The following is a 26,021-nucleotide window of genomic DNA, read 5'->3' as shown; positions in this document are numbered from 1 at the left end:
TTCCCACTTCCACTGATTATTTCATAGGATATTAGATTATTAGATCAGTGACTTAAACTGTGTATACTGCAGTTATGTTGCAGCCGCAATTACTTTTTTGATGGTGCACAAAAGTTGTTCCCAATGCTAAGCAGGGAGCAACTATTTCATAAGTTTTAGAAGAATTATCCATCATAGATTAAATCCTACAGCCTTATCCTACTGACTACTTTAATAAACAAAAAGAAATTACTGTGAAGACATAATAAATTAAGTTAATTATAGGAATGAAAAATTAAACATTTAATATTTGTCATTAAATGTTTAATTTAAGGCTCTTATGCTTAAATATTTTATATTTGCTGTGATTAATTAAATAATTTAAAAAGTTACAAGACTAATTAATTAAGATTAATTAACTAAGTTGATTTGATTTAGGATTATGAGAATTAACAATTTAAGGACAAGTTTTTCAGTATAGCCATAGAGTGGTCATCTCTGTTTAAGTAATGATGAGTCAATTATCAGCTGCAATGACAAACTATTATGCATCAGAACAAAGTTCAACACTAACCAAACTAGGTGTTTGGTTAGTACCTAAATAATAAATAAAAAGTACCTAAATAACAACATTGTTATTTAGGTACTTTTTATATTAAAATTTTAAGACTGCATATCACCAAATTCTATACAAACTCCATGGAGCAATCTCCAGAGATCAACATGAAATAAATTTAAAATCATTATATATATATGTATATATAATTTTTACCCTGACAAATATAATTTTACTGTGATAGATGAGTGCTAAAGGACAAACGGTGGACTAAGAAAATTACCTACTGGAAAGGTCCACTTGGTAAAAGGAAGGTAGGAAGGCCTATAGGAAGGTGGGTAGACGACATTACCGCAGTGGCTGGCCAAGGTTGGATGGGACTCACAAAAGAAAGGGACAAATGGAAAAAGATGGAGGAGGCTTATACCCGAAGGGGCCCATTATTAACTAGTACATAAATTAATTATTTAGATAAATATATAGATTAGTTAGAATAGTTTTAAGATATTGTTAAGTACTATCTAAATGGGAAAATAAAGCTTATTATTATTAGATGAGTGATATTGGACGATATTGCAAATATATAGATGGTGGAGATGGAGCCAGATCAATTTGACACATGTAGAGCTAAATATTTGTCTACTGATAGAAAGCAAAGGAATATATATAATAAGTATATAGAAATTAAAAACTTACCATTGCGTGAAACATCTAGTTCAACTAAGTTTTCAAAATTCTGTATATCTGGTGGGAGCTTGTGAATTTCATTATCACTAAGCCCTAATCGTCTTAGGCGATGAAGTCTGAAGAAATTCTGTAACAAGAAAAGATTTTTTTATTTTATAAATATTAAAATAACAGCTATTTGGATATTTTTTATAGTGAAAATTCATGGAGAAAGCATGTGGGCTACCAGAACGCTTAGCATGTGTCAATATACATATCTCATGACAAGTGAAACAAATATTGTCACAAGATATGTTCTATGCTAGGAGTACTGTGGGCCTGCGACATGAAACCCATGAGATAAACTCGTGAACGTGAAAAATAAACAAATTTCAACCAGATGGTGCAACTGTTAATACCGCGATCTCTTTCATTGCGTTGGGACCAAAAGAGATGGAACTGCAACTCTGCCACCATTGGACAATAATTTGTCTAATTCTCTTTATTTGGTCTCACATTATCATCCCAGGACATCTTGTGGAGACAAAATGACATATTCTCAAACAATAGGGCCAAACTGGAAACATAGCCCTCTCTTTCGTTGTGTTGGGGCAAAAGAGGTGACGTTTGGACAGCTCTGCCAGCTCTGCCACAATTGGTCTACATTGCTTATTTTCATCACAAAATTGTCATTGACACATGACTTAAAGTTACTGATGTAGGTCAATGTAAGGAACACAATGAACAATATGCCTGTACTGATTGATTTATGCCATAGCCTAAGTACAGTCATGCTATAATTTTATTTTTGTTTGTCCAACATTGCTCTGCAAATCTCAGCTGACTAAGTTAGTAAAGGACATTGTTTACCTTAACAACTTAGTCACATTTTTTATCAGTGTTTATTTGATTTTGATATTTTATGTAATTTAATTAAAAAGTTAACTTTTTAGTAGTAGTAGTAGTAGTAATAGTAAACTTTTAAACAGAACCTGTATGGGGAAGTACATCATATTTATTTGCCGCCAAGCAGCATTGCTATGAATGTCCTATATGTGTGTTTGCTGGTTAAATTATAGGCACAAGATATTTCACACATTTATTTACACATAATAGGGTCCACAAACAAAAATTTTCAATTCTCTTTTAAAAATTTTTTTCAACACAGAATACTTGTTTTTAGTACATACATGTCAATTTGCATAATGCCATCAAAAACCACTGAATGGGTTTTGATGGGGTTCTCAGTACTTAATGCATTAAGGGTCAACGAAACGAACGTATAATTCCGTTTACAAACGCTGTGTTTAGACGGACGCAGTACTGAGTAATTTAAATTTTTTGTTCGTTTCGTTCGTTGTTTTTTTGATACAGTTACAACAAAAATAAGGCAGGTCTAAGCTATTTACACTCAATGATAAGGCAAACGCCCACGTACATTTTGTCAAACATAAAACACACGAAAACGTTAATTACCTTCGGTAAATCTCGTATATGGTTTGCGTCCAAAAAAAGTTCCTCCAAACTCCTGGAATATCGTAAAATTTCTTCAGGTACTGTTGGCAAAGAGCAATGCCGCTTGTCCACACATTCCACTTGGCGATTACATTTGAACAAAGGTATACATCGAAACATGTTGAACCCTACACTGCAATCGAACTATTATTTAGTAAATCACTGTCACGACACATATTTGAGCACTTTACCGTTTGTAACACTACTTCAGCATTTTAAAACTGATCAACGACACCAAAATACGCGAAAGTTTACCAAAGCACACCTTTCCCACGAAAATGAAGCCACAGACTATCAGTGCTGCCAGTAAAAAAATTTAAGTAAGCTGCCAAGCTGTGCTGCCAGTAAAAATAATAGATCATAGAGCGACAATGGGAACTCAGACGAAACAAGAGCAATAAAAAACACAGATTATAATATTAAATTTTATATCTGTCAAATTGTCAATCTGTCATTTGTCATGTCATCTGTCTCTAGTCTTTGGTTATAATTTTTTTAGGTTATATTTGTGATAATAATTTAAATCATTAATCATTAATTATTAAATAAAACTGGATATAACTCCATTTTAATTAAAATGACATTTAATGTAGGATTTATTGGAGGTGGAAATATGTCCACAGCTATTGCCAAAGGAATATTAAAAAATGGTAAATATATTGCAGAATTTAATACATTTATGAACTAAAATTTCGCTGTTATATAATGACGTTAGATTTTCACTAAAACCGTATTCGTTTTGAATTGAATTTCTAAATTTGAAGAAATAATTAACAAAAATTTTAATTACTTATTAAAAATTTTCTGTAACCTGCCAAACATTTGACTTCTATGTTTACTTCTTACTCATGATGTACTTGCAACATGCCTTCCGAAGGCCGAACCGCTGGTAGTGGCTACAAATAGTCGAGGTTGATGTTTAAAACTGCCTGTAAACTAATCTTACTTGAAATAAAAGTAGGTATTTTTTTTTTAATTCTTTACAAGTTAGCCCTTGACTACAATCTCACCTGATGGTAAGTGATAATGCAGTCTAGGATGGAAGTCGGCTAACTTGTTAGGAGGATGAAAATCCACACTCCTTTTGGTTTCTACACGGCATCATACTGGAACGCTAAATCACTTGGCGGTACGTCTTTCCCGGTAGGGTGGTAACTAGCCACGGCCGAAGCCTCCCACCATCCAGACCTGGACCAATTAAGAAAACCAAATCACATCAAAAAATCCTATCAAAAATCACTTCAAGTTTATCATATATAGTTTATTTAATATAGATAGTACAGCATCTCTTAAATATGCTACATATAAATGTACTAGCTGACGCCGCGCGGTTTCACCTGCGTGCTTCCCGTTCCGGTAAGAATAGCCTATAGCCTTCCTCGATAGATGAGCTATATAAGACTGTAAGAATTTTTGAAATCGGACCAGTAGTTCCTGAGATTTGCGCGTTCCATCAAACAAACAAACAATCTCTTCAGCTTTATAATATTAGTATAGTTTTTAGCTTTCTGCACTTCATTCTCGTGGAGTAAATATTTCTGAGTTAGGTACCGTGAATCTCTCTTTGTCTCGAGTAGTGAATTTGACTGGTTTAATTAAGTTATCCTAACAAATATTGTAAATCATAATCTTTGTTTGACATTGGTTTTCTTATTTTTGTAATTAACTTCTGAGTTTGCTAAAAATATATTTGTTATTTACAGATAACCATCCAGTGTCAAAAATATGGGTATCAGGACCTAGATTGCATAGCCTCCAACAGTGGAAAGAATGGGGTGCCAATGTTACAACTAAGAACAGTGAACTGATTTTACAATGTGAGGTTGTCTTCATTGGTGTAAAACCTGGTGTTTTAAATGAAGTTATTACAGAGTGTCTATCAACTATTAAGCCTATTACAAAAAATGTATTATTTATATCAATGTTAGCTGGTACTACAATTGAACAACTGCATAAGGTATCATTCTGAAATTTCATTAGTACTCTGACACTTGTATTCAGTGCTGTGCATAAGGTTCTTAATTAGACTAGGCACTATATGTAAAAATTGTACAAAATGAGAAATCCCTGCTTTCATACACATTTGCTTGCATCTATGTACTGCATGCCATTGCCTGTTTTCTTTGTTTGTATTATATGTATATATTTTTTCAAGATAAATTGGGTTTAGTAAGATAGATATGACATAATAAAAGAGAAATGTTTTATCATATCTTGAAGTGATTAGGCAGTGTGTTTTATGAAAGTTCTGCTTGTATTTTTCCAACACAATTAATGTATTTCAATCATCAGTGGATATGTCCTCTGCTTAAGATTCCGGAGGGTGTGGGTTTGAATCCGGTCTGGGCCATGCACCTCCATATGGGCATTTTTAGAAATTAAATATCACATGTCTCAAAAAATAAAGGAAAAACATTGTGAGGAAACATGCATACCACAGAATTTTTTTCTCTGAGAAATTCTCTGTATGTGTGAAGTCAATTTGCATTGGGCCAACATGGTGACCTAACCCCTCTCATTCTGAGAGGAGACTCAAGCTCAGCAGTGAACCAAATATGGGTTGATGATGATGATGATAATGAATCATTTTACACAAAATCTTAACTACCTCTTTATAATATTAGTTTGGAATAACAATCACACTAATATTATAAAGGCGAAAGTTTGTGTGTAAGTGTGAAAGTTTGTAAGTGTGTAAGTATGTTTGTTCCTCTTTTACACTGCGGCTACTGAAGCGATTTGGCTGAAATTTGGAATGGAAATGGATTTTACTCCGGATTAACACATAGGCTACTTTCCCCCTAGTCATCAATATGAATTAAATATTTCAGGCTCTGGAACAGTTACCATTGCAAATACAAGTGATGAGAATATTCCCCAACACACCAATGGCAGTTGGGGCTGGATCCTGTTTGTACTCCGGAGACAGTAGCGTAACACAGGAAGAGTGTACACTGTTGGAAAAATTATTACGAGGCTGTGGAGTGTTGGAGCATGTGCCAGAGAAACTCATGAACACCTTGGGTGTACTCACAGGATGTGGCCCAGCTTTTGTAAGTTATTCTATGTTGGTGCTAAAATTAATCATCATCATCATCATTAACAGCCAATGGACGTCGATAAAGGCCTCTTGCATCTTCTTCTTCGGCCCAACTAGTGGGAGGTCGATCAACACTGTGCTTCCCGGTTCGGGGTTGCCATTCCAGCACCTTGGGACCCCAACATCCAGGGGCTCTTTGTATAACGTGGCCTGCCCATTGTCACTTCAGCTTCGCGACTCGTTTAGTTATATCAGTGACTTTGGTTCTTCTGCGGATCTCCTCATTTCTGATTTGATCACTCACGAAAAAGGCTCAAAGTTACTCAGCAGGCAATGGAGCGAGCTATGCTTGGGCTTTCTTTGTGTGATCCAATCTAAAATTAATGCTAAGCATTCTTTTATCTTTATTGAGAAAGATTTAAGTAAATGGGAAACTTAAGCTAATTTGTCTTAATAACTATACAAATCGAGCCCTTGTGTAGTGTTGCCAAGAATACTGGCTGCATTTTCGCATTGGAATGTCATAGTGCAAAATGTAAAAAGCATAGTGAAGGTTATATTTGAGTATTCAGTGTGCCTAGTAGCAGTGTTCTATCGCGTAACCGTAAACGCGAATTTCTAAGGAATTTAAACAGTTGTGCAGTAGTGCCACTAGATGGCGCTATTTTAATTCCTTAGAAATTCGCGCTTACGGTTACGCGATCGTCACAGTATGAAAACATTGAAAACTCCCACCACTCTGGTTACCTGAATAGTTAAGTTGTTACTTTGTAACGCACATTTAACATTCAGAACATTACCTGCCACCAAAAAATACATGTAAATAAAAAAAAATATTTCAGATGTACATGGTAATAGAGGCGCTAGCAGACGGCGCAGTAAAGCAAGGCGTGCCGCGTGCGATGGCGCTGAGACACGCTGCGCAGATGGTGGCGGGCAGCGGACAGATGGTGCTGCAGAGCGGCAAGCATCCCGGCGTGTTGAAGGACGAGGTCTGCTCTCCCGGGGGCTGCACTATTTGTGGCGTCACTGCTCTTGAGAATGGGAAACTGAGGTAAAAAAATTACTCTTTGCTAAGTCACTGTAAGCATCCACTGAGCTGCGCTGAGACATGCTCCACTATTTGTGGCGTCACTGCTCTTGAGAATGGGAAACTGAGGTAAATAAATTACTCTTTGCTAAGTCACTAAGCATCCACTGAGCTGCGCTGAGACATGCTCCACTATTTGTGGCGTCACTGCTCTTGAGAATGGGCTACTGAGGTAAATAAATTACTCTTTGCTAAGTCACTGTAAGCATCCACCGAGCTGCGCTGAGACACTCTGCACTATTTGTGGCGTCACTGCTCTTGAGAATGGGAAACTGAGGTAAATAAATTACTCTTTGCTAAGTCACTGTAAGCATCCACCGAGCTGCGCTGAGACACGCTCCACTATTTGTGGCGTCACTGCTCTTGAGAATGGGAAACTGAGGTAAGTAAATTACTCTTTGCTAAGTCACTGAAAGCATCCACTGAGCTGCGCTTAGACACACTCCACTATTTGTAGCGTCACTGCTCTTGAGAATGGGAAACTGAGGTAAGTAAAATACTCTTTGCTAAGTCACTGTAAGTATCCACTGAGCTGCGCTGAGACACGTTGCACTATTTGTGGCGTCACAGGTCTTGAGAATTGGAATTTGAGGTAAATAATAAACTAAATTGTAGAATACTACCTGACATGCGATCAACGATTTATCTAGCAGAGAGAAATAGACTTTCAACCAATAGCAACCCAACCGGAAATATCTTTATCTCTTTCGTTGCGTTGGGACGAAAGATGTGGCACTGGGACAACTTCGCTGCTTGTGGTCGACATTTCACAAAATATGTTGTTGGTGATTGGTCACATGTTTGTCCTTCTGGTCTCTGTAGATTAATCTTAAAAATAATTTCATTCAAAAATAGTAGGTGGTATGAAATCATGTCATATTGTATGTATTAATGTTTTTATGACAGATTTGTGAAGAACCTAATTTATTATTTCTGTTTATTTGTATTTAGTGTCTGTATTACTATTTATCATCATAATCATCATCATCATTATCAACCCATATTCGGCTCACTGCTGAGCACGAATCTCCTCTCAAAATGAAAATGGTTAGGTCAATAGTCCACCACGCTAGCCCAATGCAGATTGGCAGACTTTATACACATGAGAATTAAGAAAATTCTCAGGTATGGTTTTTTTTTATATCATTTATATAAAGTTATATTTTCTGTTTATTTCAGAGCCACAATGATCAATGCTATCGAAGCGGCTGCATCAAAAACAAAAGATATGGAAAAGAAGTAAATCTACACATTCAGCACATTTAATTTTATTATTTTATTTTATTCTTTTTTTTTTACTTTCAAAAGTCAACATAAACCATAAACACTTTACCTTTTTTTGTGTTTGTACAAACAAGAAATCTCTAGATCACAATGACAATTTTAACTAGATACTTTAGTGATTATACTTTGCTCAAATGCTCGAATATATTTTAGTGTATTTACAGTATTTTAGGAACATTCCACACAATATTATATTGGTTTTTTTTTCTTTAAAACTTAGCCCTTTATTACAATCTCACTTGATGGTAAGATACAATTTAAGATCCTTTCGGTTTCTACATGACATCGTACCGGAACGCTAAATCGCTTGGCGGTACGTCTTTGTCGGTAGAGTGGTAACTAGCCACGGCCGAAGCCTCCTACCTGTTTGTATTTAGTTGTTCTTAAAATTATTACCAAGATCAGTTTTTTTGTTATTAATTATTCAAACTTTTGTCACTCTACACTCATTCTTAGGACTCTCTAATTTAAAAATAGATGAAAAAAAATTAAAGTTTTCTAGTTTTACATAATATTTATTAATTAATTACGTTTTGTTATCCAATATTACCATTTTATTTTATTTTACTTAAGTATTAATATGAGATCTAATATTGCGTGATTTACTGTGTTAGATCGTTTCATGTGGTATGGTGCAGGTGACAGTTCGTTTCACTCTAGAAAGTTTACCGCGATTCACGATAATAGTACGTATTATGAACGTCATATGGCAACTGTCACCGTACCCATGCTAACTGAAAAACACTTTAGTTATAGTTGATATTGTGTTATTGCTGTTTGTTCTCTGACTTTAAGATATTTATTTAATTTATTGTTTGGGCGTTTGCGTGATGTTCTTTAAGTTTAAGTAGTTTTTGTGTAGTTATAGATTACCTACTAAACTTTAATTAATTGGTTTCTAAAACGTAATTCAGGGCCATGGAAAAAAGAGAGAGATGAATAATTTTATTTACTAAAAGATAACATTCCAAATTCTCATTTTTAAATTGGTTAAGGATATAATTTGATTTAATTGGTATGAAAAGTATTATGTACCTACTATATTTTTCAGTATTATTTTATTTTTTATAAAATAAATTTATAAAGTAAATTGCAGTATTTCCATATTCACACATCAAGATCATTAGCATTTGTAAGTTTTTATGTGACTGACGCAATCATGAATATACACAAAATAAAATTAATTTGCAAGCTGAAATGTTAAGAAGAAAATAAAAAAAAAAATCTTCAATTATGTTAATGTAATGTAAAATGAATTTTTTCGACAGATTCGTTTTAACACTAAGTATTATACATTACCTATTATTCGTATTATTATTACCTATTATTTGTATTAAACATACATTTATTAAACAACCAAATAATAACAAACAGTGATATGCCTGTAAAGTACCATACCACCAACTTACCACATGAAGTATTTTATCTTTTTGTAATACATATATAAAATACTCGTCGATTTATCATATTAGATTTATTTATGTCATGAAAGTTATTGATACACATATGATAATTTAATGACAACACATGTTATAGTCTGGCAAGTTCATTGATGACACTCCCGTGATATACGGGCGATGGGGGGAAAGACGCCGCGGGTGTGAATTCGTGCGTGCGGGGAAGTGAGGTGCGTCAGTCGTCGGTTTTTCATTAATCGCTACACGTCCCCCGGCCCGCGCGGATCATCGGGAGTGTTACGAGCGAAGTTGCCAAGCTATAGATACGAGAGTCTGAGATCTGGAGTTACATCGATGCACTCTTATGGATTTGTAAAATTAAATAAATATTTCCTGAAATATAATTGTAAAATGTAAAATGTAAATGTATAAAATGGTTGCTGTCCCGCAACTATGTATGTTTATTTTTCTCACGTTTATTTACTAGTCCTTAATTAATTTTTAATAATTTTAATAAATTGTAAAATTTAATAATTTTGAAAATGACATTTGGCAAAGTAAATCCATACTTAAATTGCGAAAGTGTGTTTGATCTGTTCATTTGTTGTGCTTTCACACCTTAACCTGTGAATGTACAATCACACCAACTTTGTGAATGTGAATCGATTTTTTAAATTCTTTCACTATTGAAAAGCTACATAAAAATTTTAATAAAAAAAATACAACCGACTTCAAAACCTAAAAACGTACCCACTAAACTAAAAAGCGAAAAATAACATCATAATATGTTCTACCTGCTGATCAGTATGAAGGCGGTGCTAAGCCGGTGATGTATTAATTCAAGCCATGTGAGAATATCTTATAGATTTAGATTTTGCAGACAGTGTTGTTTCATGTGGTCCTGTCAGAAATGGCTTAAATTAAGACAACACCGGCTAAGCACCGCCTTCATACTGATCAGCAGGTAGAACATATTATGATGTTATTTTTCGCTTTTTAGTTTAGTGGGTACGTTTTTAGGTTTTGAAGTCGGTTGTATTTTTTTTATTAAAATTTTTATTATTTTTCCATTTTTAGTGTTTCATCTCAAACGAATACATTAGACCCCTAATGACAGTCATAACCCATCTTGGTACAAAATTCTCAGCAATACAAATTAATCAAGCCCAAGCACAAGGTAGCTACCGTAAACCGTTAAGGAGTTCCCTTAGTTGAGCTTAGTCTTCATCATCAGACCCCTAATAACAGACACAACTCATCTAGGTAGAAAGTTCTCAGCAATACGAATTAATCAAGGCCAAACACAAGGTAGTTACTGTAAACTGTTAAGGAGTTCCCTTACTTGTCCTTGGTCTTCATCACCAAACCCCTAGATGACAGTCACAACCTATCTATGTGGAAAGTTCTCATTAATACAAATTAATCAAGCCCAAACACAAGGTAACTGCTGTAAATCGCCGAGGAGTTCCCTCGTCTGTTTTATGGCTCCATCATCAGATCGATTTTAAACCTTCATGGAATTGTAGTGCTTAAAAGTACTTAATGGAAAAGTTTACGAACACACTAGACACCCATATAATTTTCGAAAGTTCCCCTCAATTTCTCCAGGATTCCATCATCAGATCTTCACATGAGGGCAATGGGACCAAATGGGGACTATACCGTTTCAAACAAAAAAAGAATTTTTGAAATCGGTCCAGGCGTCTTTGAGTAATCGGTGTACATACATAAAAAAAAAAAAAAAAAAATACCGACCGAATTGAGAACCTCCTCCTTTTTGAAGTCGGTTAATTATCAGCGTGTAACACGGGCTATATTCCGTCTCCATATTCCTATGGAAATGGAAACTAAGTGTGTGAAACCAAGGGGCGTTCTCTAGAAAGTTTTGTTTATTATATACTCAGAGGCACAATGTGACGCGAGTATATTAAAGTGGGCGCATACCCACATTATATACCTACTCGCGTCATATTAAAGTGGGCGGATATTTGTACCTCTGAGTATATTTACAAATAATGTTGTTATGAGAAAACTGAAGACGGTATGTCGATGGGATCCTATATACAATGTAAAAAAAAATATATTTAATTTTTCATTTATTTTTTAGATTTTTATTAATTTTCCATAAATCATACAACAAAACTATTGTTGGACTATCTTAATCGTATTACTTTCTTGATTTTAGAAGTACGCTCTTGAGAATTGTTGATAATAATAATAATTAATATAATATCTACAGTTCGTTTCATGTAGGATGGTGCGGGTGACAGTTTCACTGTTAAACGTTTACTGCTATTCACGAGAATAGTACGTATTATTAACGTCTACAGGCGACTGTCACCATACCCATCTGAAAAACACTTTACACGGAACATTACAATTACATTATTATTATTGAAGTGTTCGACCTATATTATATTATAATAATTATAAAAGATTGTACTAATATTTTTATGTATAAATCACCAAGTAGATCTGAATAAAATACTATGCTGTCTTTGAAATAATATTTACTGAAAAGCTCTCAAATATGAAATCGAATAATCAATAGATAATAAAATTATACGTATTGAGAAGAGCATTTTATTTATTAATATTTTAGTTTATTTTATAGGGAAATATTTGTTTAACATTTCCTTTTATCTATACTTATAATAAATCTGTAGAGAGGTCAATTCTGTACATGAAACATATTTCCAAAATAACTATCAGGGGGTGATTAGTAGTCGATACTGATGCCAAAAATGAAATCAGTAAAATTTTTGTCTGTCTGTCTGTCTGTCTGTCTGTCTGTATGTTCTTTATAGAAACAAAAACTACTGGACGGATTTTAACGAAACTCGGTACAATAGGGATGATGACAGTTTTTTAAATTGTATATAAATTAAGAGTATACTAATAGTAAAGCAATTTTGTAAAAGGAACAAGGTATCTGCGATCATTACTTTCGGAGCTACAGGGATTTAAAGAGTCAGATTTGCGGCGCTGCCGCGGATCCCTGAAAAACGCCCCATACAAAACGGCTCGAAAAAATGACGTCATAGGCAATGTAGTGATCGTTAGATTTGTATGCGCGTTCAAACAAAATTACTAATATCTTTGTTATTTGTGCGTTTATCTTTATAGTTCATATATTAAAAAATGTCACATTTAATGTAAGGAAGCTAAAACTGTATGAATTTTCATCTAATTACGATAAAAAAATTTTAGTAGTTTTTGAAATTTTATAATCTCATTTATTTTGCAAATATCCAGACAATCTTTGCTTTTTATGTATAAATTAGTTAACATTGACCCTATTTACGCGAATGTATCATAAAAATCAATATATTCAAACCTAGTCATCATCCCCATTATTCTTCATACTCCTGGGCAGGTTATAGTATACTTTTCATCACGCTACGATGAATACGAGCAGAGCAGTGAAGGGAAATGTTGGGAAAACGGGAGAAGTTACTCAATTTTTTAAGCTTTCGCCGCGTGGTATGTTTGTTATAGAAACAAAAATTACTCGACGGATTTTAACAAAACTTGGTACAATTATTTTTCATACTCCTGGGCAGGTTATAGTATACTTTTCATCACGCTACGATCAATAGAAGCAGAGCAGTGAAGGGAAACGTTGAGAAAACGGGAGAAGTTACTTCATTTTTTAAGCTTCCGTCGCGTGTGCAGCCTTAATGGGTAGGGTAGGGGAAGGGTAGGGTAGGGAAGGAGTAGGGTAGGGCAGGGTAGGGTTAGGGTAGGGGTAGTTAAAAGTTTACATCTACCTTCACGCGGACGAAGTCGCGGGCGTCCGCTAGTATAAAATGTAAATGTATATAAACATTTTTAAAGGGTGTTCCATTTTCACTGTTAATAATAGGTACAATATAGATGATATACAGGGTGCTCGGGAGTATTTCCCATAACTCTAGGGTTATATTCTTAAAGGAAAATTAATTAAAAATGTCTAAGGAACAAGTGTGCTAAAATGAATTTTCGTAGTAAATAACATGTCTTATGTAAATAGATCTTAAATCGTGTCCCGTATATCGCATTGTTATATTATGACCTAGCCAAACTTATTCATTGATAAATATCATGAAGTTGCTTACTAGTGAAGTGCGGAGTGCCAGTTGCAATATCTCGATATCGACAGTACTAGACAGACAGACACTACGATTATGCATTTTAAAATGCAAGGATAGATAAAGGCGTGTGTCATGACATGGATAGTCGGAACTATTTGAATTACTTTGTATGAAAACATAAAAAGTATTTTTTTATGTTTTCATACAAAGTAGTTAAAAAAAAATGTTGCGTCGTTCGGCTACTGTAAGTGGACTTATCAAAATAAAATCATAATCAAAATCAACACCTTAAGGTTATGGGAAATACTCCCGAGCACCCTGTCTATATATTTTGGAAGGCTTAGAACGTAGTACGATGACGCGTTGATGTGAGTAAGGAAGCTGAAGGAACGTCAGCATAGTAGAGACGCATTGTTAAATTATTATTGTTGCTTAGCAACCAACTTGTTTCAGATTTGCTGACGCTACTTTAATATAAACACGAAACTACTTCGAAGCCAATCCGTATTCAGAAAATCATAGATTTATAATATAAATTCTATGCCGCAAATAGAATATACAGCTCGTGCGGATTACCTTGACACCTGGTTTAAATTATGTTTGTATTGTGTTTGTTTGGTTGTTTAGTAGGCAGGTGTCAAGTTAACGTGCACGAGTTATACCTGCCTACCTGGTTCACTTCACATGACAATTCACAAATGCATGTTATATAATTTAAATGTCATTTTGTTTCGTATTATGTAAACACGAGATTCTTACTTATCGAAGCTAAATAAATAGAATGAAGTAAATTATAATGTATTTTTTTAATACCTTAGTAACAGAATTAGTTTTCTGATAACAAAATTAGAATAGTAAGTATTTTTTGTAAGATTGGTCATACATCCAGGGGCCTTAGCCATGTGGTACGTCAATTCTCGATCTACAAACGCTAACGCTTCGAAAACTAACGAAATGTATGTGAATGACAGATCAATCGATAACTTGATCACGTGACCTGTCTATAACGAATGTCATTCACGTAGGTGCATTTTTGATTTTCGAAGCGTTAGCGATTGTAGAAAGAGAATCGACTTGCCACACAGGTATGTATGTACCTACTGACAAAGTTAGTTTTCAACATACATCGTAATCAATGGGCGTTGGCAAGAGGTAGGTAAAGCTAAATCTTAGAAAGTAGAATAAATAATTTGCGTCTACTTGTACTATTTAGGTACCTATTTTGCAATGTATATAAAGTAGGTATGATAATATTTACACTAAATAGGTAAGTTAGGTTATTATGCGACTATTTTAAGATCAGAAAATAAAGTCGCTCCATGTTCAAAAGCATAGCTTTATTACTCGACATTAGATAGATACCTTATATCTTTTATTTAGTCTTTAATCACATTTTCTTTTTTCTTTCAACCTTCGCCCCTAAACGCTCCTTTACAGTAATCCAAGTATGCCTTAGTATTAGTAACAATTAATATAATTATTTAAAAAAAAGATATTCATTAGGTGTTAGGTATTATAAAAACGTTTTTACGTTCTAGGTATATAATCAAGTCATATATAATACAATACCTATTTTTTTTAATCTCACTTATAACACACACCTTAACTTGGGGCCCTTTTTCAGCGTACTTTTAGACACTAGTAAGCTGAGCCACATTACATATATAAACCAAACAATTCACACAATTATTTAATCGTCATTCAACATGAAGAACTTCCTCGTCGTCTGCACCGGCGTATACGGGTGATACGGATGTACACAGCTCGATCTTTTTGTGAACAAAAACAGGGACATCCGTCTAGCGAATCCAACGCCGATGTCTATGCTTTTGTGTCTCGGCATCTCCATCATCATTATTTCCTCCTCTTCAGTTTTGAAACAGTTCATTTTCTTCAGGCGGTTGCGAAACTTTGTCATAGTCGGTAGTCGAAAGCGAAGTTTTTTCACTCGATGGAAAACGCCTCTTTTCAAACGTCCATCGCTGTTTTTCTCGTCATGCAGTAAAGACGCCTTGTCACTGTCTACCGTTGTGCGTTCTTTCGTCGTCTCCGCTATTGTGATTAAAGCGAAGTCGTCTCCACTCATAACTTCAAGTTTCCCGCATAGTTAATGCGTAATAATGTGCTTTAATTATGTGTTAAAGGTATTAGAGGAAAGATGCTACTTAAGTTTGGCATTGATTGAGTGTGACGCGAGGACGAGATAAGATTAGGCGCTGCGATTACGTCTATGATTTTTTAAATTCTTTGATTTATTGGCGTACACCATTATCACGGTTTGTTAATCACTTTAATTTCCTACTATTTATTTTATTTGAAACACCAAAGCTTGATATAGCAAACCGAACGTAACTGTTGTTATTGAAGAGTAAGCAAAACTACGTATTCTTATTCGTATAAAACGGTTTCCTTAACAATAATGACCAACAGTTTTAAGCACGTAAGTATACCTATTTCATAAAATGACTCAATCGAGTCATATTATGGACTTTTTGAAATTACTTATTCAGTCATATATTTTGCGTAATAATTTGTAGGTTCTATAATAAATTTGATAGACAATGGGTAGTAAATACCCATTGTGATTATGAATGGACCAATAAACTGTATTCTCACGCAAAACATAGGTAAATGTAAACATTATAATCCATACGTAAGTATTTTTTTTTATGTACAGGTTAGTCTTTGACCACAATCTCACCTGATGCATAGGATGTGATGATGCAATCTTGGATGAAAGGCTAACTTGTTAGAAGTAGGATGAAAATTCACACCCCTTTCGGTTTCTAAGTACACGACATCGTACCGGAATGCTTAATCGCTTGGCCGCACGTCTGCCGGTAGGGTGGTAACTAGCCACGGCCGAAGCCTCCCACCAGCCAGACCAGCTGACCTATTTTGGTCCAACGTATTAAAAACATTAAATCAATTGACAAGATGTGTGACTGTGTGATATCCACCAGTAAGCACCAGATGACATTTGTTACATAGAATCCCAATTTCGTACATGTCAACTAGCATACGTCAAAAATAGTGAATTAGCCTGGACCTCCGTCTTGTAAATCCACTGCGCCATGGAGGCCGTCATACAGATTAACTGGCTCGTTGTAGTGGCTTGTGCTGTTTTGGGTTCAAATCCTGTTTCAAACCATGAAATATTGATTTTTTTTATTTCAAGAAATTTGTCTTTTTTACCGGAAGGAAGGAAGACTTTTTAACAGTTCTTCGGAGAGCACATTAAGCCATCGTTAAGACCTAACATGCCGCCATCGATATATCTCGTGCAGAGAAATAGACAAAATATCAACAAATAGCGACGCAACCGCGACGAAAGAAAGAGAAGAAAGGAAAGAGAATAAAAACCGGCCAAGTGCGTATCGGGCCACGCACAGTGCAGTGTTCCGTAGATATAAATCATTAGCACTATAAACCGTTATACAATGCACAAACATACCGATAACGATACCTCACAGCGTGGAATAGACTACAATGAAAAAAATCATCCTCACTTTGACTGTACAAAAGGAACCCCAAAACAATTTGTTTTCTTATAGACGTAAATAATATTCATACCCATTCCAAATTTTAGCTTTCTAGTTTTAACAGACTCCGTGTTATCTTACTGACAACTTAATCTTTTTAATTAACAACGGAATTAGTATACAATTTTCGATTTCCAATTACGTTTTTTTCTCTTTAAATAGCAATTGCTACTTAGCTGTTATAGTTTTCCTTGTAATTTCATTATAAGAGTATAACCTACTCTCGAGTCTCGTGAATTTATTCACGTTTCTAATAAATATAACCGTTTAGCCGGTAGAAAGTGGACACTTGACTCTAACAAAATTTGCTCTTAAAAACATAATATTTTAAAAACGGATGCCTAAATCGAAAAATATTGTTAGTACGAGTAGACCCCTTGCTTGTATATTTCAAAGACCTATCCAACGATACCTTACACTATGGTATAAACTACTTACCCTAAAAAAAAATTCAACATTTTATTCTACGACATTGTTCACATTTTTAATACACATATTCATGCTAATTTACAGCTTTCTAGTAGTAATATTATTTTTTGCGTTTTGGTTCTCTCGGTAAAACTATTACTGTGGTTTTACCAGAGTAAAGATATTTACTATGTATATTTTATATCTTTACTCTGGTAAAACGGTTTAGATATTAATTTAAAAATAGCCGAACCGTGATAGCCCAGTGGATATGACCTCTGCCTTCGATACCGGAGGGCGTGGGTTCGAATCCGGCCTGAGCATGCACCTCCAACTTCAGTTGTGTGCATTTTAAGAAATTAAATATCAGGTGTCTGAAACGGTGAAGGAAAAACATCGTGAGGAAGCCTGCGTACCAGAGAATTTTCTTAATTCTCTGCGTGTGAAGTCTGCCAATCCGTATTGGATCAGCGTGGTGGACTATTGGCCTAACCCTCTCATTCTGAGAGGAGGCTCGAGCTCAGCAGTGAGCCGAATATAGGTTGATAATGATGAATTTAAACATTGCAAACTGCATAGAATAAGGAATAAAAAATTCAATTGCTGAGCGAAAACAAGGTTTCAGCCTTGAGTGAAATAGCCATGAGACGCGAGCTGTTCTCTACTACTTAGGTACTCTTAGTGCTACGTAGATATCCGATTGGAGTATATAGATAGCTGTGATTAGATTTATTTAAGTAGATACTCGTATTCGAATTAGAAATAAGGAGTGACTCTCCTTATTTTTAAATAAAATAAGGAGAGTCACTCCTAACCACACTAAATTATTAAATTAATCTGCCAGCTCAGCGAGTCGCAAAGCTGAAGAGGCAATGGGCAGACCACGTGGTTTGTTGGGGTCAGTTGACTATTTGTAAAGATTCTATCACCGGTTCGGAAGGCAGAGGTTCTGCTGAGAAGAAACCGGAAAGAAACTCAACAGTTGCTCTTTTTAAAAAAAATATACATATTATAATTTACAATTGATGACAACATTACGTTTGGAATTATGTTTGGAAGTCCATGCAAGAGGCCTATGCCCAGAAGTGGACGTCCATCGGCTGTTAATGATGATGATGACGAAGAAGTATAGATATATAAGAAGTATATTCATAAGTAGGTATCCAGGTGGACTGACGACATCAAGCGAGTCGCAGGGATTCGCTGGATGCAGGTGGCTAAGTATCGTGATGTTGGGAAGTCCCTACAAAAGGCCAATGTCCTGTAGTGGACGTCCATCGGCTGATATGATGATGATGATGATGATGATGATGATATTCATAAATGCTCTGCTTACCCTCCGGACTTGTTAAAAACCTATATTGGTCAAGGAGTTATGTATGTTGTATAACCCCTAGTAAAAACCTTATTTAATTATAGGCACTTTTTTTGTACACCACAACTTAAGAAATAACAAATAATAAGACAGAAAATGAATTGTACAGGAGTAGGATACAAAACACAGCCTTATCGCTACGTAGCAATTTATTAGACAAATTAACACGAGAATGTAGGCGGTGTAAATATTTTATAACTAGTTTATCTTGATTTTTAAAGTAATGATTGACGGCGAAAACTCACGCTACGCCAAATCAAATAGGTACGATGCGTAATGCAAAGAAAAGTTCTTGTTTTACCACGGAACCCTAAGAAGTCCGCCAATAATATAAAATAACCACGCAACAGAGCAAGGTTAAAAAAAATACGTTCTCATTTTCCGAACCAAGGCAATATGGACGTTGTTTTCATTTGAACATTTCGTGTAGTACAGTGTAGACTGTAGCTTGTGTTCTTTTACAGTGAAATAAATAGAGATGGTTTCAAGGCGTTTGTTGCGCGCGCGCCTACGTCACTAGATTTTCCCGCTGTGACAAACCGCATTAAGTATTTGACCTGACTCATTTGTTGCCATTTTGGATTTCATAAGTACGATATCACCATACGTATCGCCCGCTGTCTCGGCTTCCATGTAAGTAGCATTTAAATTTCGCTATTCAAGTAACTAGTGACTGCAGGTAGTATTTTTAGCGCCTACATCATGCACCTTTAGATGATATTTATCAGTGTTGGGTTATCATATTATATCATTATCAGCGTATCATTTTTATCGGTTTTTTATTACATTCTCAATAGCGCTGTATTTATGATAGGAATATTTTAGATAGATACGTATTTATATTTTACACGCGACTTGCCAGGTTGCATTTAATTTTTTTAAGTTTACCTCGAATATAAAGATACTACTAGTTAAGAGTATAGTATTACGACTAGTTAAGTAGTGTTTAAATTTGTAGTACAATTCTAGATAATATTTTTGAATTTAATTCAAACTAAAGTAGATAAATTTATTACATTCATGTAAGTATAATATTATATGTTTTATCTGGGTAACCACCTAACTTAAGACTTCTTAAAAGAAATATTGCAACCAATTTTTCCTTAACATTGTTCGGTGAGACAATGGAATAAAATATAGACGTTAAAATTCTAATTTTCAAGGTAATATAAGTACAAAACATTCATGAAATAGGTACTTTATCTTTATCATTAAATACCATTTAAAACAGGTTAGGTACTTGCATGTTTAATATCTTTTAAAGTGTTATCATTAACGAAATGAATTAGTAATTAATTTTCTGTTTTATTTTATAGTTAGAGTACAAAGTCATCTGTGACTCACATATTACCTAGTATCTTTTATCAGGAGATAACTGCGACAAACTAATAAAAAGATAAATTATACAGTCAACAAATAAATATTCTAGATTCTATTGTTTAACAATTAAAGTCTCATTTCGCTTGGGTGTAATGTTTCATCCAAATAAGTATATCACGTTGGTGATAAGGTGATACGTACAACGAGGAAAACTAGTCATACGTGCATGTTGGTTTTAGTTAAAGAAGCAACATAGCAAGAAATGGGGCTCTGCTTTTCGTTTGACTGCGGGGACTGTGACCTTTGCTGCAATCCGTGTTGCCTGGCCCTCAGCGCCTGCTGCCTGGTGCCCTGCCTCTGTCCAAACGCTTGCGGACAGCAACAACAACAACCGCCGCCCACAGTGATAGTTCAACAACCACCCGTGATAGAACAACCTCCGCCGCCACCTGGCTACCCCTATCCCCCACAAGGCGGTTACCCCGGCTACCCACCACCTGGAGGATACCCACCACCTGGAGGCTACCCCCCGCAAGGAGGCTATCCCCCACAAGGAGGCTACCCGTACCCAGACCATATGCACAGATAACCGAACTCTAGAAATCTCAAAATCTTACAACTATATTAAGGTAAGAAACCGTATCTATCTTACGTTAATTATAAACAGTGGGTTTTATGTAACCGTAGATCGGATCCACACTTATTCGCTAGGCAAACTGTTATTGCGATTATAAGAATGTGGAATCAGGAATGCTATTCAACAGTTTCAAGCTCTTTGTTTTGACTAGCTCCAAAACAATTTACTCGTGGCAGTCATGTTCTGTGTTTTCGGAAGTGTGTATCCGGTAATAAAAAATACAATTAAGTAACCACCTAATTGTGTTTTACACTTTCCATGGGCGTGTTCTGTGTATGTCTCGCTATGTATTAATCATAACTTGCTCATGTTTGCTATGCATTCTTTACGTCCCTAAAAGTAGCATGTTCGTAATGTTACCATTGAAGCTTTTGTTGTTTTCGTTACTTTTTGAATCGTGCCATTAAAATGGTCTAACACTTATCTGTCAGGTAACATTTCCATGACTTTGTGCCCACTCTTTGCCGTCATATTTTCATACTTTCCTTACAGTTACACCTACACTATTGTACCTTAACGCTTCACTAGTACCTAATACAGTATAGTAAAATATAACATATCACATAGATACCTATACAATAGTATGTTTTGTAGCTTTCCTCACTTTCCTTGAGGTTCCTATCTTCTGTACCGGAGCAGGCAATAGGTGTTTTGTCCTTACGAAAAATTGATAAGACTTTTTTATAATAGCTGACATCATTTTGGGCTTATCTTTTCTTTATATATGACTACTTTAAAACCTTTTGATGACTGCTTCGGTGCCTGATATTGTTTTATGGAATTTCGATATCAGGCTTTACGTATAAAAATTGGCTATTATTTTCTTAAAAATGCTTGGGTAGGTAAGTATACTTAGATATATGAATACAAGATCCTTTAAAGTGTTTGTTTCTTTGTGCTAAGAGCACCTGTCTATTTATCTAAATAAACTTGATAAAGCATTCTAAGGAATGCGTCACAAGTAAAGATAGAAGATAAACACTCGATAGAGTAAATCCAATTTTGTTAGCAGGGGTTATCTGTGATATTTAGCAATTCTGTAATTCTATTTAACTTTACCTTGGCCATCTCAAACGTACCGTAAAGATAGTCGAGTAAGAAAAGTTTTTTAAGTTGCACAAAAACTTAGCAATTCACTGAGACACGTAACCTAATAGTTTCCGTGATTTCGCGTAGGCATCTTGAATGTCGGCCAAACAATAAATTCCTTCTTCACATCATGAAGTTAGAGTAATTCATTGTATCGAAGTGATTTCTAGCATCAATCTAACAACAATAGTGGTTTATAGTGACCTCGAAACATTACTATTCGTAAGGAGGAACCGGGAACTCTTAATTGAAAATTACATACAATATTTAATAGTATATCCGGAAAACTACGAGGAGGTATCTAGGTACCTATCAAGAGTCTCTAGGATAACAATGGTGCGATCAGATCAGGGGTGTAGCTACCGCCGTATCAGCCATACGGAGTCCCTGGACTACAGCCCCTCCCCCTAACTAATTTTGATACGGGCCCCTCGCAAGCTACGCCCCTGGATCAGATCAGATAAAAGCTATCCTCTGCTATTGTAGAATGTGATAATTCCTACCTACTGTTCCCTAAAATACGTGTGTTTAACCTTGAACATATCGTGATAATTTCAATTCAAATCCGTTTTCCTCTTTTATTTTCATGGAATTTTGTTCTTTTCTCTTAGCAACACCTCTTCAATAATTTATGGTTTATTAGGTCAATTATATTATATATTAAAAAATTGTTATTAATACATAGCAGTAATTGTAACGTGGGTACGTAGATATATGTAAAGTAGGCGTTATTGTTTTACACGTGCTAACATCACATGCTCTAACTCCATTCACACTTCCATATTGTATGCAGGCGCAACTAATTCTTACCTCGTCGCATCGCCTTCTCATGAATGCTTAACTTGTTTGTTATTAATATAAGTTTTTACAATATTTCGAACGAAATTTTCATCCTCCTCCTAACAAGTTAGCCCGCTTCCATAGATTGCATTATCCCTTACCATCAGGTGAGATTGTAGTCAAGGGCTAACTTCTAAAGAATTAAAAAAAAAAAGTTTTAGTAAGATGCTGATACCATTATCTCATAAGTTGTATGATGAAACCTACAGGTTTTGGCTTCTTATCAGGTTATTAGTCACAACACATATTATGATGAGTTCAAAACAACTAATCACACGAAAATTTTGATGTCATGTATTAATTTTGCGTTTTTCTCATTCCAGAATGGGTTGTAACATATCATGTCGTCCGTGTTGCTGCTGCTGCATCCCCTGCCTCTGCTGCGACTGCTGCGCCGACCCCCCTCGCCCCGCCGTCATCCATCAGCACCATCATGTTAACGTGGTCCAAGTGCCGCCCGCACGCAACGGACAATTCCAACCTCCTCCACCGTATAATAGATAACGTCGTAAACCTACATAATACATTAGTAACAGTGGCGGAGCTAGGTAACCAAGGGCCCTGGTGTAAAAAATGGGGCCGCACTGCTATAATATAAACTGGTTAGGTGTTATCAACTAAAAATAACTTAGACCAATTATAGGAGGACCTGTATCGCACTCATAGTCACGAACAAAGTTGTCTGTCATTTTCTGAGGAAAACGAGCTTAGATTTTGTATATATCTTATACTAAACTAGAAGTTTTTGCCCGTTTTTTACACAATTCAATTACACAAAAAGGTATTTTTACGGAGCTCTTTAACCGACGAACGCGATAACAACTATTTAACATCGATTCTATAGAGACAGTTCTTATAATCGCATTAGATCGTTGATCATATACTTTAACAGAAAAGTAACGTCTAGCGAGGCAGGCCCTATACATTAATTGGTGTGAGAAAAATAATCATCAGCTCTTTTTAGTTTTTGTAACTTTCTAAGTTCATTCAAGGGCCCCCTGGGTATTGCACCGTCTAGCCCCGTCTAGCCCCGAGCTACACCATTGATTAGTATGGACAATTCTAACCTCCACCACCTTAAGTAATAATAGATAACAATGACGTAAATCCTATGTTTAGAATGGCAAACTATTCCTTTATCATACACACACACACCTTCATCATTCATTAATACCATTAAGAAACTATTCATTTAATAAGCTCAAAAAATAATAAAATAATTAATAATTTATCAGATATGAGCCTGTTTCACCATATTCTTATAAGTGGTTAGTATAAAAGTAAAAGCCACTTTATAGCCACCAAATTAGCCCACTACAGAGCCAGGCCTTCCAAATAAAAGTGAACACGAGTCTCCTCTTAGAATGGGAGGCCTTAGTCCACCATGCTGGCCCAATGCGGATTGGCAGACTTCACACACGTAGAGCTACTTAACATAAATATTTTCCTACCTAATTCTGTATTCAGTATTCAGTATTTGTTATCCGGCCAAACATCTAGCCTTTTGATCTCTATACAAATATAGACTTCTTATTTGTCGTTTTGTTATTCAAATTCGTAAGATTGCGTAAAGAAAATCTATGTTGTATTGTTTGCAGTTAGCATTTATCACTGCGTCGTTAAATATTGTTAAAAGATCTAGTATTAAGTTTGTTTATATAAGAATTTTGTTCATTTAATTTATCAATTTATACCTACTTCATAAGTGTAATTTTAAACAAAATAAAACATTATATTCATGATTTTTGCAATATGTAAGATATAATACGTATAAGCACCTAAATTAATATATTTTATTGGACACCATTGGTCTATAACAGGGTTAAATACATAAGAGTGTATCGAGTCGGAATATATTTATTTAGAACTGCAAATTGCCCTTGAAATACTATGAACTTCTTCAGTCTACGAGTAACTGCATATCAACTGCAATTTCAAAACTGCTTTTGCATAGAGTTCATTCAAATGTAATCCGTGGATTTTAATTTGTGTACATTAGTCACTTTATAGGATTTACAATAATTGTTATGTTTTTTTATTTAGTTCGAATTTTTATTTATGCCAGCGAATTACAGGTATTGAAAGTCTCATTGCAGATAATACGAATACCCGTTTATATTCGTTGATAAATATTTACATACTGAAATACTTTAAGTAGGTACTCGTACTCGTATCTACTACTAAATAAATATTTATATGTATTTTAATAAATATCTTTTATTAGATTTAAGCTGGTTTTCTAAATAAAATAAAATTAAATGTGTAAAATATGACACTCGTTAAAAGATTTTTTTTTCGTAGTTCACATCGTCTATGTTTCTAGTGCCGCTAAAACAACAAACGAAATATTTCCTGGGTCCAAGAAAGAAATATTTATTCCCAGCCAAACAAAATGTACTTACGTGAATGTATTATTCATGGCGATTGGCATGGATATGGATAAGGATAACAATAGATATGGATACGGATAGACAAAACTTTATGAACGTCTTCGTTTTTCTAGTCATCTACTTCAGACTTCAGTGCGTCCGGTAACAAATACCCCTGAAAATTATTCGACAAGGTCACGACTTGATTTTAAATAACTTTCTTAATCTATTCTGAAATAAAGTTTCTGAGATATAGTCAGCCTACCTACCTAACCTCATAGGTATTATTTTCTCTATTGACGAAGACATTAGGCTCAGTCTTAGGACTAGACCTTATAGGCTCAATCTTAGGACTAGATCTTATAGGCTTAGTCATTTAACTTAGAGAGACAAGAATCAACACCATGTTACATTACGTTACGTTACATAAGGAGCTTGTGTACAACATAACATGGTGCCTGCTACACGCGTAATAGTGTCTGGTTTGCAACGTAATTTAAGTATGGAGTTTCAGATTTTTTTAAGAAAATACTAAGCGGTTTAGTTCCTCTTTCCTTATACGCATTGCAAAGACGTGGAATGCTCTTCCAGCTTCCATTATCCTCACCACCTAATATGATTATCTTTAAGTCAAGAGTGAATAGGCACCTTCGCAGCATCATTGCTTACAATCAGGCGTGATTTCAGCTAAGCTCTTGCTTATACAAAATGAAAAAAAAAATGAGATATGGTGAGACGATCTTTTCTCCTTTCTTCAGGGCCTTTTCTTTTTTCAGACATCTTTTCGTCATTTAACAGGCAATTAGCCTCAATAGCTCAACGGTAAGCTCAATCTTTCCTG

At 35.1% G+C, this 26,021-nt stretch overlaps 2 protein-coding genes and 1 long non-coding RNA gene across 14 annotated transcripts in view; 2 read left to right on the top strand and 1 right to left on the bottom strand.

Moving 5' to 3' along the window:
- LOC112042935 (protein lap4) overlaps window positions 1-3,026 on the bottom strand; it is a 136,079-nt gene extending 133,053 nt beyond the window's left edge. For 8 of the 12 annotated variants that reach the window (XM_052883877.1, XM_052883878.1, XM_052883882.1 and 5 more), the window contains exons 1-2: window positions 2,678-3,025; window positions 1,232-1,349 (exon numbers count right to left, since the gene is read on the bottom strand). In XM_052883877.1, coding sequence (XP_052739837.1) covers window positions 1,232-1,349; window positions 2,678-2,836 — 277 coding nt within the window. In that variant the 5' untranslated portion in view covers window positions 2,837-3,025. Of the gene's footprint in view, window positions 1-1,231; window positions 1,350-2,677 lie in introns of all 12 variants that reach the window. The other 4 variants (XM_052883873.1, XM_052883876.1, XM_052883874.1 and 1 more) reach the window with 2 other exon arrangements.
- Window positions 3,027-3,184: 158 nt separating this feature from the next.
- Window positions 3,185-8,158, top strand: LOC112047172 (pyrroline-5-carboxylate reductase 3). Its single transcript, XM_024084186.2, has 5 exons — window positions 3,185-3,366; window positions 4,420-4,673; window positions 5,548-5,769; window positions 6,599-6,810; window positions 8,026-8,158. Exons 1-5 carry the CDS (start codon window positions 3,294-3,296, stop codon window positions 8,087-8,089), a joined length of 825 nt encoding a protein of 274 aa, XP_023939954.2. The 5' UTR covers window positions 3,185-3,293; the 3' UTR covers window positions 8,090-8,158.
- An 11,176-nt stretch (window positions 8,159-19,334) lies between these two features.
- Window positions 19,335-25,084, top strand: LOC112047179 (uncharacterized). The gene is made up of 3 exons (XR_002886932.2): window positions 19,335-19,558; window positions 20,485-20,874; window positions 23,135-25,084. It is a non-coding gene; the product is annotated as an uncharacterized LOC112047179 (long non-coding RNA).
- The last annotated feature ends 937 nt before the right edge of the window (window positions 25,085-26,021 follow it).

This window comes from Bicyclus anynana, chromosome 10 (genome assembly GCF_947172395.1).
Source record: "Bicyclus anynana chromosome 10, ilBicAnyn1.1, whole genome shotgun sequence".
NCBI lineage: Eukaryota > Metazoa > Arthropoda > Insecta > Lepidoptera > Nymphalidae > Bicyclus > Bicyclus anynana.
Note: the sequence above shows the minus strand (reverse complement) of the source record. Positions and strands in the feature narration are given on the sequence as shown.

Excerpts from the sequence above, each read along its gene's own strand:
- LOC112047172 (XM_024084186.2), top strand. The coding sequence starts at position 3,294 with ATGACATTTAATGTAGGATTTATTGGAGGTGGAAATATGTCCACAGCT. Across the intron at positions 4,674-5,547 it reads CAATTGAACAACTGCATAAG|GCTCTGGAACAGTTACCATT; the intron begins GTATCATTCTGA and ends TAAATATTTCAG. Across the intron at positions 5,770-6,598 it reads CAGGATGTGGCCCAGCTTTT|ATGTACATGGTAATAGAGGC; the intron begins GTAAGTTATTCT and ends AAAATATTTCAG.